Genomic DNA, 12,095 nt, shown 5'->3' with positions numbered 1-12,095 from the left:
TGCTTTTTATCTCGGTAAACTAATTAGAATGCCCTCCCCCACTCCCAGTAATCCTAAAGAACAAAATTTGGATGTAGTGATTAGCCCCTTCATTCACCGGTAGGAATTAATTTAGCTCAAATTAAACCAGTGGAGCTACCCAGCTGGGGCTTTAGGTCACATCTCCATTCCCAGATCATCCACATATTGCTGTAGCTGGAGGTCTGGTTTGAGTCTTCATTCCGGTTAAGGATTTTGTGTAAAATCCAGCCCCATGGAAATTAAATGAGCTGTGGACACTACTGGAAGTAACATTAAGGGCAAAATAGTTTTTGTTTAGGCAGAACTACCACTGCCCTTCCACGAGCCAGGAATCTTTCTCTTTCAAGGAGCACGTGTGATCAAACCCTCTAACTGTATTTATATACAAACATATGGCAGAGATGGACAAGCCCTGCAAATTCAGTAGCTACTCACTTTGGACAGTTTTTTTTATGCCCCTTTTCCTTTTGAAATCTCTGATTTTGATGTGACATTTTGTTTTACTTTACAGTAGCTTTCCTTTGGGTGGGGGAAGGGAGTGAGGGCATGGTTTTAGTGAAAACTTCCTCAACAAACCAAATGTTGAATTTAGAAAGGTTTTTATTTCAAACATACAATTAGTTCCTTAAATTATTGAAATCAATAAAATAATTGCAAACTTATACCATTGCTCAGCTCCCATCCCTGCAACTCTGTCTTCATGCACATGATGTTAATTGTACATTTTTTTTTTTTTTTTACGTTGTAGCTGCAATCACTCAGGTAGGGGGCTTGGTGTGTTTTAGTGAATTTAGTGCTGGTGAAATTTGCTGGATTGACCAGTTTTGGAGTCCTCTCAACAGACTTGGTTCTTGGTCTGTCTTTGTTGTACCAACTCACACTGTGCTGCTCTCGCATGTGATGATTTGCTCCAAAGACAAGAGGGAATGTCAGCCTCCAGAGTCCATCCTTGGCTTCTCCAGGGACTGCCAACAAGGGTGCCAGTTATACCTGGGTTTTTATCAACTGTCAGCTTCATTAAAGACCACAAAAGAGCCTTCACATAGGCCACCAAACAGTGATGAGCCTTGAATGACTGCAGTCTCTGTTGCATAGGTTTGGTTTAGATTAGAGACTCAGTGTTGGTTTGAGAGGCTCCAGAGCTTGTTAGAAATTCACTGAGCCAATGTACCCCTGTATGGTTGTAAACAGACTTAGAAGCCCACAGTTTTTATGCATGGTTAGTCACTTGACTGGTTGCTGCGTTGCTGCCAACTCCTTTCCATGCTTGGTAGCTGAGGAAAGTGCTGGCTCCATAAGCTATCATCGTGACGCAGGCAAAGAACTGAAAGAAAGGGACATGGGAAAACTGTTAAGGTGTCTGCAACACAGCAGTATTAACACTTGAGGCTACAGCTGCCCAGTGCAGTACTTAGAGTGCATGTTCCTCGCTCGACAATGTCCTAGAAACTGCCATAATACATTTATAAGAAGAAATGTCCAGTTTGGTACAAATGCAGGCCAGAATCCTGCTACTGACTCAGGTAAGTCACTTAAACTTTAAGTCAGCTGTCCCTGTCCCCTCAGAGGTCAGGCTTATTATGCCTCAGCTTGAAGAGCTTGTGAAGTTTGATCAGTCGTGTTTGCAGTGGTTTCCAGGTTGAACATGCAAAGCATGTTTTTAACAGGAAATTTCAGGATGAAAAGGTGATCCTTTAAAAGGTTGTGAACCTTGTACCATTGTACCGAAGTACCATAGTACTTCGCTTTGTCAGTTGGAACCACATCAACATGCAGCACAGGTAAGAAATGAGAGAGACTAACTGAATGCTGCTGCTTTTGATACTGGATCAGCCTAGCGTTCTCAAGCATCAGACATGTCTTAAGAAATGTCCCACCCTCTAGGGCTCTGACTTCCACGTGAGCAAGCTTATAGCTATAGTACCACATGGTCTCATTTAACCTACTATAGCAAATGCATTGATAACATTTAATAATAATAATTCCTATGGTCAGGGTAAGGATTTCATGCTATTTGTGTCATGTAAGGGATACCTAAACTGAATTAGAAAACTAGTCCTTCCAAAGTGTGTCCTAAAGCCAGCAGAAGGCACAGGAGTGTCTACACATACCTGCCAACAACTGTATAGTGGCAAAAGCCTTACCCTGCTTGGCAGGAGAGAGTTTGCCAGTAAGTACTAAACTTATACTAGGCCTAATTATCTGTGAGAATCTGGGACTTGATCTTCAAGGCAATAGCTTCAGGCTAGGGAAAAGACAGAATCACTCCAGCAATGTGATGGCTGATGGGTTGGTAGTTTCATTTGTATTTTTATGCAGGAGTTACTACCCCAAGCTGCTTCCCTGACAAGCTATTACTTACTGACTCTTTTAGATGTCTTAACAAAATTTGGGCTTGAGGAGACAAAAGTAACTTAATGATGTGGCCCAAGGAGGCATTTTCTATGCACAGGAAGATAATGCTGAGACAGCCATGGGAGAAGGGAACAAACAGGGCAACAAGGGTGGGACTTCTGACAGAGCAAAGCAGAGTGGGCAGGCAGCAGCACAGTAGAAAGTTGTGTTTTGCCCGTAGAAGGCCTGAGACCATCCCCACAGAAGGCATTTGAGACTCGAATATGGCTATCTTGGGGTACTTGTGCTTTGATCTTTGAGTTGATGCTGAGGTGTCGCTGAAATGCCATGTGAAACTTAAGGCTATGCCTGGGCTCAAGCATGAGTCAACTGTGTGTTACACCAGCATCAAAGTGGCACCTGTGTTGGTGCCAGATCAGTTGTGAGGTGATACATTATGCTAGAAAGGCACTAATGCATTGTCTCTGGTTGGCCTAGACAGGATCTCACACCTGCTCTTCTCTGTCTCCACTAGGTGTATCCCTTTAGACCAGGGAGCTCCAGCCACTCCTGCTGGAACCGGTCTGGGGAAAGACAAGTATGGGCTAGTGACAGTTTTTTGGCCAGCAGCAAGTCCTATCCAGGAACTAGTTACCAGCAAAGCTGAGTGAGTCTCTGACTCATCTCTCTCACCTCTTTTCCCCATTGTTCAGCTTGGATTTTGGACAGCTGGAAGCTGTTTGCACGGGAGTCTATCGTTAACACAGCAGTGCCAGGTGTGAACAGCAGGGGGCCTGCTTTTTACACTTACCGATGCTGCTGCTCTTCTGTTGTACTCCCAAACCAGCCAGGAAGTTTGCGTAACAGAAGCAGAGCAGGTTATGAAAGTGGTGATGTACAGGAGGGTTGCAGCTGCATTGAATATCACTACCTGGGGAATGAAAAAAGTGTTCTGTAACAAAGGGACCATAATACATTTCCTTTTCTTCCTACTGCCTAACTATGAATTTACTCAGCACAATTTTAAGATGCCTTAGGTTGGACCCTTGTATTTACTGCTTGCTTTTGAAAATGCAGACCATATGGTTATAATAAATACACACACTCACCTGGCCTCTTAACAGGGAAGAGGCTTAGCTATGATTCTGGGTCCCAACAAATCTGTTCTTATGCATATAGGTAAGGCCAGGCCTTCCCATCTCTCTCTTACATGAATTTTGAAAGAGAATTGGGGAGCTTGTATTTAGCACATAATTCACACTCCTGAATGACTTACAATACAATAGGGCTCCGGGCACTTTTACCTGCAAGGACAGACCTGAGTTACCATGTAATGAAATCCCACTACCCATCTGTTAAAAAATCACCAAGCTGATGTTACAACACATCTTTAACCCTGTAGGAGCCAGCTGAGTCAGTTTTATAGTACAGATGGGATTGAACCAGGTTTTAAACATGTCCTTGAAATAAAAAAATGTCTTGCACTTCACAGAACTAGAGCTAACTTCTTCCACTGGTTATAAGGAAAAGCAGAAATGTAAACGCAAGATGCAGTTACACCCTGTTCTAGCTGAGACTATAGGAATCTGCCAGAGTAGTGAATCCAAGCCCAGGGAGCTTGTCTACAGCCTGTCTACATGTGCTGGTTAGCCACACGGATGCAAACTGCTGTCGCAAAATGTTTGTTTTAAGCCAGTTCTTAATCAACTAAAACTAAGATGAAATAACCTCAGTTTTAAGAGGAAAAAACATGTCGACACAGCCCCACATGCATTCAAAGTAGAAGTCACCCAGGCAAACCTCAGGAGATTGGTTTGCAAATCCTGGATTCTGAATAGATGAGCCTGTAGGAGCTAAAACATACCTTGTCCCACATCAAGTACCTGTGAAGTATCCCGATTAACAGTTTGCCCTGGGCTAATTCGAGTTAATTGTCATTCAAGTTGTGTCTGTAAAGGACTGTCTCCTGTACCTGTTTTAATGCAAGTCAAATCATCTGTCTGTTTTTATCCCTAGGGTGCACTTGGATCAAGTCTTAAAATTTTTTTTTCCTGCAACCAGGAAAGCCAAGATCTTCCTTTAAAAAAAACAGATCCTTCCTTATCCTTGGATAAACATCCAATTTTCTCTTGAAGGTGTTCAGAGTAGGTTCTTGAACCACCTCCGATGGCAGGCTATTCCAGACCCTGGAGGCTCGGACAGTAAAGAAATTCTTCCTTATGTCCAGCCTGAAACGATCTTGCAGGACTTTATAACCGTTCAACCTGGTTATCCCTTGGGGCGCTCTGGTAAACAAATGTTCACCCAGGATCCTGGTGAACACCCCTGATAAACTTATAGGTAGCCATTAGATCACCCCTGAGCCTGCACTTTTCCAGGCAGTCCCATGGCTCTCAGCTTCTTGTCCTAAGGTCTGTTTTCCTGACCTCTGATCATGCACGTGGCTCTAACTGCACATGGCTCTAATTTGAGTTCTCTCTCTACTTCGCCATAGGATCCCAGAATAAAACTTTTTTTTTTTTTTTTTTTATCTAGAGGGTAAAAAAGAAACCTTGATTTCTCCCTGGGCAAAGCCTTTTTATCCTGGAATTCTACAGATTTACAAGCTCTTCCTACTTTATAGTATCTGCCAGGTATCTAGACAACACTTTTTTTTTCCTGGGACAATGGAGATAATTCAAGTTAACTGCCATTCATTCCAGAAAAGAGCTGCATGTGTAAAGTGCCATCACTCCCAAGGTTTTGATTTGGATCAGTCAGAGTCGGAATCTACTCAAATCTGTTTTTACCTGACATAAGACAATGGGCTTGTACTATCTATCTGTGACTAAAAACAGGACAAACCCTTTTCTGGGATCCTAACAGATACACAAGTCCATTGTCCCACTTGAAGTAACTGAAGTGACCAGATGTGCCCCCCTGTGCCATCCCCCGCACCCTTATGACTAAGGATAACTTGAGTTAATTGCCATTCAAGCTGTGCTCATAAATGACTTAAGTACCTTGTGATGCGAGGCAAAACCCAGGACAGTCAAACCTGGAATAAACCCAACATTTGTTTTCAGTCTGTGGGATTCCAGGATAAAAACCTTTGTCCCAGGAGAAATCCCAAGTCTGCTATTACCAGGGATCTGGGTTTTCCATGGAAAAATGGAGAAAACCATCGATTTCCTGTCTTTATCAGAGAAAACATGGATTTCCCACTTCTGCAAAGAGCTCTTGTAGGCAAGCACATCCCCCTGGAGACTGAAATGGACTGGTAAGTGGGGCTTGCTGGGGGTCCTGAGGTAGGGCTGGGGAGGAAGTTGGCTGGGAGCTGAGAGCAGGGAGGTGTTGTGGAGCAATGTGGGCACTCCATGTATTTCCCCATCTCCCATGTGCCCCCTCCACCCCTGAAAGTCTGTGTGGGGAAGGGAAAAGGCTAAGGAGGGGGGGTGGCATTGCCCGGCCCCAGGAGTGAGGGACACCAGCAGGGTTGGGGTGGGGGGGGGAGAGCATTGGGGTGAGTGAGGGCCAGCAGCAGGGGAGGGGGCTTTAGTTTTAATCACAGATTTTGGGGTTTTTATCAGAGGTTTTGCTTTTTAAATTTTTTTTGCTGTTAATCAGAGAAACCCAGGATCCCTGGTTATTATTCTAGTAGTAGTTCTGCCCAAACCGTTTTGCATTCCCTGGAATAAACAGCTTTAAAATTGACTTTTTGTTAAACTGGTGCCAGCTTCTACCTGAGGTGTGGTTGTAACTGTGTTGGTTTAAGGACATAGGCAGATAAGTTTCTTTGAGTAAATGTGATATTTTTTTTTATTAGACCAACTAAATAGTAGGAAAAATTGTTCTTTGCAAGCTTTGGGGCACAAACACCCTTCTTCAGGCAAAGGGGAGCCCTTCTCTATGCCTGAAGAAGGGTGTTTGTGCCCAAAAGCTTGCAAAGAACAATTTTTCCTACTATTTAGTTGGTCTAATAAAACAATATCACATTATTGATTGTGAAATGTCCAGTAATGAATGGCTGGCTGTTCTACCCCACTGGCATTCAGACAGACTGGGACAATAGCAGTAACACTTATCCATTTATCTCACTTGCATGTCTGCTACCTAATTATCATCCCTTTTGATAACTGTTTTACCCGGCACTGCTCAATCAGGAACCTCCTTCACATGCTTCTACCCTTTTGAAGAAGTGAGGCATAAACTTTGCTTTTTGAATGGGCCTCAGAATATTAGTTTAAGTATCATATTCTTTTAATTCTCTCATCCCAGCTGCTTCCACTGAATGCCAGGGAAGTTCTTGCCAGGTGTGCAGCAGACACTAGCTGTGGAAACAGGTCCAGGGTTCACAAGGTGCTGGGCCTGGGTTAATTAGTTTGCCTGCCAACCTCTAATAATGCAGCTCTGCTTCCTGTTTGTGAGGTAGCAAGTGGATCAGCTCAGCATTTAATCACCCAGCCAAGTGGCACCATGGAAGTATCTGAGTGAGTCTGCTGACTTCACAGAATGTCAGCCTCGTGGTTCCCGAGCCTATTTCCATGCTGTGGAAGCTGGAAAAATAACCTCAGTAATTAGCAATACCAATAAGCTGGCTAGACACTAAGAACCAAGGACTAAACCCTGATATTGAATGTATTATGGCCCATTATAAATGTATCCATCTCCTGAATACTTTCCATGCAAGGAAGGTGAGACTGATTTCCACCCCCTCCCCCCCCCATTCCTCCTTTTGTGATAGGTCTTGATCTCCCAGCACTCAGCTGCTTTTCTTCTTTTTTCCTGCACCTGAGAATTTCTCTCAGCCCCTCCCCTATGCTATGCTTTACTTGCTGTGCCTAGCTTTCCATAATCGGAGACCTGAGAAACAACATCTTACATTCAAAAGCTTATCTAACTTTATCCCAACTACGTAGTTGGTCCAATAAAGAATATTACCCTAAGAAATCCTTGCCTTTCAGTAACAGACTCGTATTAAAGCCAAAAAGTTACTTGCATTTACTCCAGTGTTACCAAAAAATCTGTCCCACACTCAAACATAAAATTCACAAAAGAGCATGGGAAAGGGTTTTTATTCCTAGCAAATTTATTGCCTTTTCCTCAACCTGGTTAACACTTAAACATTGTCCTGGTGTAGTTAAATGGCTACAGTTGCACTGATATCAGCCATTAATGAAGACCTACTTAAATGAGCTTAACATGGTAAATTATTGATTTAGGCTAAACTACCATCAGCATGAGAGATGCCAGCTGAAGTGCATTGCCATCATGCTTTTGCACTGGCCTAATTAAATTGGCTGAATCATGCTTCAGTAATTTACGGACAAGCCCTTCTCAAGTAATGTTGGACCTGACTGTCCTCACTAATGGTATAAACTGGTGTAACTCCACTGGAGATGACGATTCATTGTTGTGGAGTTGGCAAGTGGAAGGAGGATGGAACCTGCTGTGTTTGAAACCAAGAAATCCTCTCGTCACCAGCACCTTGACATCTGTAGAGCTGTCCTAACATTCTGTATTAGTATAGGCCTTACTGATCATTTTTTTTTTTTAAGCTGTATTTTTGTAATTAATGGGTAGATTTAAAATCAAACAACGTAAGATATAGGCATGTGGGGTACAGAGTTTGTTCTGTTGGGGTCAAACAATATTAGGGTTTCTGAGCTGTGATCCTAACAAAGGACCTTTAATCCCAAATGATTACCAAGGTGAAATGCACAATTCATCCTCTGCACTGCAACTTCTGGTACTTACCACAATGGGCCAAGGGATCATGTAGAGTTTCAAGTGAAGCTGCAGTAGGTACATTACGAACAGAATGACTGTTACCAGCCAGAAAAAGACAGATACGAACATCACCCAGCCATACGCTGCATAGGCCTGGTAGTACGTGTCAGCAATGAGGGCCCATACTAGTAGGCCAAACACCTGGGGAATCAAAAGGGGAAAGTAATTAAGAGCGAGGTAACAAAGACATCTTTGCAGTTCCTTCGGATAAATTTGCCATTGATGATAATGAAAGCAGAATCCAGTCCTCAGATGCTAGCTTTCTGTTCTTCATTGAGTTCTGTTCTTCATTGTTTGCCAATGCTTCCTGCTTTTGCTTGGGGGAGATATCAGAAACATTGTTGTTAACACTTTATCTTCCCTGGTTTTGCTAGAGGACTCTTTGGGCATGTCAGAAATGTTATGAAGGAAATAAAACTAGGGCAGGGGTAGGCAACGTGTTCTGGCCGAAGTGTCGAAGAAACCACAGTGTCTACCTTGGAAGGTGCTGGAGTGTCGGCATGCCAGAAAAACAAAACGAGGGCAGGGGGTACATGGCAGGATGCACTGCATGTTAGCATGGTTAATAATCATACATGTTGCCCTTTTTTATGCTAAACACCAGATTTTCTAAAAATTGTAAACCTGGGGACAAAACTGATACTACCTTTGATCTTATGTATTTGTTTTGTGCGGGTCCCCCCACAACAGCCCCTAGCCCCTGCCCCCCAGCTGCCAGGGCTATGGGGCCAGAGACCCAGGTCTGTAGCTCCCTGCCTGCCCCCAACTGAAGGCAGTGGTTGCTGCAGCAGGAGCTGGCTTCCCCACTGCTGCTGCCTGCTGTCTGCTCAGGTGGAGGGGTGGGGCCAGCTCCCAGCAGCAGCGTGCACTCCTGCAGGGCATGCCCCCAGATGTGCGTGAAGAGCAGGGGCAGGGCAGATGCGCACTGTAGGCTCATGCTCCCTTCTCTTGCCACCTCTGCAGCGCATAGTGTGGAACCCGGTGTGGCAGGGGGCACAGAAAGCTGCCTGCCACTCCTGGCCGCACTTCCCCTGCAGGCGGGGGCAGCAGCGAGGGGCACAACCCTGCATGCTGCCCACGCTGCTCCCATGCACACAGGAAGTGTGACCTGGGCAGCACGGAGATTGCAGCAGCAAGCAGCTTCTCTGTGCAGCCCCCCTGTGTGCTGCTGCTGTGGGTTGCACACGTGCTTCTGGCCCTGCTGCTCTCCCCTGGGTCCTCTGGAATGCAGCGTGTGACCCAGAGTGGCGGCACACAGCAGGGCCACACATGGAAGCTGCCTGCTGCTGTAAGCTCCGTGCTGCCCCAGTCATACTTCCTCTGTGTGCACAGGATCAGCGTGGGCAGCATGCAGGGTTGTTCCCCTTGCTGCTGCCCCAGTCTGCAGGGGAAATGTGGCCAGGGCAGCAAGGAGCTTGGAGCAGCAGACAGCTTTGCGCCCCCTGCTGTGCCCTGCTGCATCAGGTTCCACATGCTGCTCTGCAGAAGCAGCAGGGAGGGCAACAGTGGGGAGCCTTGCTGGCACCTGTTGCCTTGCTGGAGCCTGGGGCTGGGGCAGGGAGACAGCAGCTCTTTGCAGCCTCTTGGCTGCAGCTGGCCCAGGTGCTGGGTAGCTGCTGATAGCCATGCAACCCAGGCTGCTCCCAGCAGCAGGCTGGGAAAATGGAAGCCCTGCTGCAACCCTCCCAGCTGGCTGCTGGGAGGAGCCTGAGCTCCATGACTATCAGCAGCTACCCAGAACCTGGGCCGGCTGCAGCTGGGAGGCTGCAAACAGCTGCTGCCTCCCATTTCCTGCCTCAGCTGTTTCCCGGCCCAGGCTCCAGGAAGGCAGCAGGTGGCAGCACTGCGCCAGTTAGGGCCGGGCCAGGGCAGGGAGGCAGCAGCTGTTTGCAACCTCTTGGCTGCAGCCAGCCCAGGCTCTGGGTAGCTGCTGCTAGCCATGGTGCCCAGGCTGCTTGCAGCAGGGCTTCCAGCCACCTGCTGGGAGCACCCCGGCCTCCCAGCTGGCAGCAGCTGCCTAGAGCTCAGGCTGGCAGTGGCATGCTGAGGAAAATGGCTTTGTGTGCCATGCTCCGCACGCATGCTGGTGGTTGCCGACCCCTGAACTAGGGCCTTAACTGACAGGGTGGGGATGCTGAATCCTTAACAACTTCTTTTCTCTCAACTGTTTGTTTAGCCTTTTGAGTTATACACCAGGTTAACAAAAGCAATCACAGGACAAATGGCTTTCAGCAGTCTGAATGTAAAGCCTTTACCTTTTCAATTAAGATGGCTAAACTGCATGGCATCCATGATGTCATAATCCTATAAAATTGTCTACAGAGCATTTAGGATAAACAGGATAGATGTTACCTTATTTTACATTTAAAAAGGAGGAAAAATTCTCAGTCTGAATTCAAATATAAAAAGTTAAAATGACACAGAAGTCACAGTTGTATTCTCCCCTTTTTCAAGATCCCTTTTGAAATCTGTTAATGGTATGGAATTGGCTCTGAATCTGCTTACTCACTCTAGGTATGATGAAAGTGGTGATCTCACTCCAGGCAAAGCACTTAATAAGATCATTGTAGAAGGCAGAGCAGTGTCACCTTGATCTTTTGTCATCAGATGCTTAGATCACTGTGGACGTACTTTTTGTACATCTAGAGGTTTTTTTTGTATAAAGTTCTAGGTTTTTGTATGTCTTCTTGTCTCAGATCAACACGACTACTAAGTACATCCCTAAATCATCGTGAGACATTTAACCCACGATAAATGTGATAATCCTAATATCCCGTGCTCTTCCCACTGGATGAAGATAATTTACTCTGCTCTTTGTCAAACATGGGTACAGCAATTGCTTTAGCTGTTCTGGAGTTGGCTGGTGTCTATGACTCTTCTAAGAAATGCAAAACTCTAGAACGCTTGGTTCAGAGATTATACCTTTTATTAAACCAACTAAGAAATCGCAAAAAACCCACCTTTTTCTGCAAGCTTTTGGGCTCACATGCCCTTCCTCAGGCTCAGGGAAAATTAAATATGGTAAAAAGTCCCTATAAGTAGAAAATAAATTCATTTTTGCACTGAGGAAGCTGAAGATGGAAGTCAGTTCCTCTGGGTCCATGGGAGTGTTTTTGTCAGTTGCAATTTCTTAGCTGGTCTAATAAAATAAAAGGTATCATCTCTGATCCAAGAGTTCTAGAGTTTTGCATTTCTTTTTATCTCAGACCAACATAGCTACCAAATACATCCCTAAAACATGGAAGGTGCTGAATTTTAGCAGATTTTGGATTTAGAATTCATTGCTGAACACACAGGCGACTGGTGGGGGGGCACCAGGGGAGCATGTGTCCCGCCCCCCGAGAGAGAGCTCTTTGGCCAACCAGAGCACTGCCTTGTCTCCCTCCCCTGTGCAGCCTCTCCCTCCCCCTCCCTACCTGTAAAGAGCATGGTCAGACCCCCAGCAGAGATGCTGTTCCTGCTGCTGGGAGAAAGGTAAGCCTGGGGCTCTTCCGGGGGGGGGTACTGGTGTGCTGTGCCCCCCTCCCCCTCCCCCAAAGCAGGCTTTTTGCTGCATGGGCAGTGACATATTGGGGGGAAGGGGCACTAAGCTGTGGTGTGTTGGGCCGGGCCCCTCAAGCCCCTGAAAGACCTTTGGGCCCCATGGGCCAGCAGGGGGGTGTAATACTAAGAGCTCTGCTAATGCTAACAGCAAGAGTTCTGCATGCTGATCCCATAGTAGGCTGGTGAAACAGCACGTAGCCTGCTCTGTGAGCATGACTGACCTTCGTACCAAGGAGAGTCCCCTTCCTTAATGTCTCATATGAAGCCATGCACTCTACCCTTCCCATTCCTCTGTGATACTGGTTAAGGTTTCTTTTACACAGCTTTAGCAGTTACTTTACCAGTATAAAGAAATCACTCGCCAGCTCCAGAAGATAGCTACCACCATTGCCTGAACCGGAGTCCTGATAATGACCCAGTGTGGTGAA

General features: G+C 45.8%; 1 protein-coding gene across 1 annotated transcript; it reads right to left on the bottom strand.

Moving 5' to 3' along the window:
• Positions 1 to 603: 603 nt before the first annotated feature.
• Positions 604 to 9,092, bottom strand: PLLP (plasmolipin). Its single transcript, XM_025212687.1, has 4 exons — positions 9,051 to 9,092; positions 8,092 to 8,265; positions 3,167 to 3,286; positions 604 to 1,345 (listed from the first exon to the last, which is right to left on the bottom strand). The coding sequence occupies exons 1-4, from the start codon at positions 9,090 to 9,092 to the stop codon at positions 1,232 to 1,234; spliced, it is 450 nt and encodes a 149-aa protein (XP_025068472.1). The 3' UTR covers positions 604 to 1,231.
• Between the last annotated feature and the right edge of the window lie 3,003 nt (positions 9,093 to 12,095).

This window comes from Alligator sinensis, unplaced genomic scaffold (genome assembly GCF_000455745.1).
Source record: "Alligator sinensis unplaced genomic scaffold, ASM45574v1 scaffold1000_1, whole genome shotgun sequence".
Classification (NCBI taxonomy): Eukaryota; Metazoa; Chordata; order Crocodylia; family Alligatoridae; genus Alligator; species Alligator sinensis.
This window is presented reverse-complemented; position numbering and strand designations above follow the sequence as displayed.

Bases quoted from the DNA above. Each gene is read 5' to 3' on its own strand.
- PLLP (XM_025212687.1), bottom strand. From the start codon at position 9,092: ATGCGCTGCAGAGGTGGCAAGAGAAGGGAGCATGAGCCTACA. The intron at 8,266-9,050 runs GTGCGCATCTGC...TTGATTCCCCAG, and splicing joins GAAGGGAGCATGAGCCTACA to GTGTTTGGCCTACTAGTATG. The intron at 1,346-3,166 runs GTAAGTGTAAAA...CCTTTCTTTCAG, and splicing joins ACAGAAGAGCAGCAGCATCG to TTCTTTGCCTGCGTCACGAT.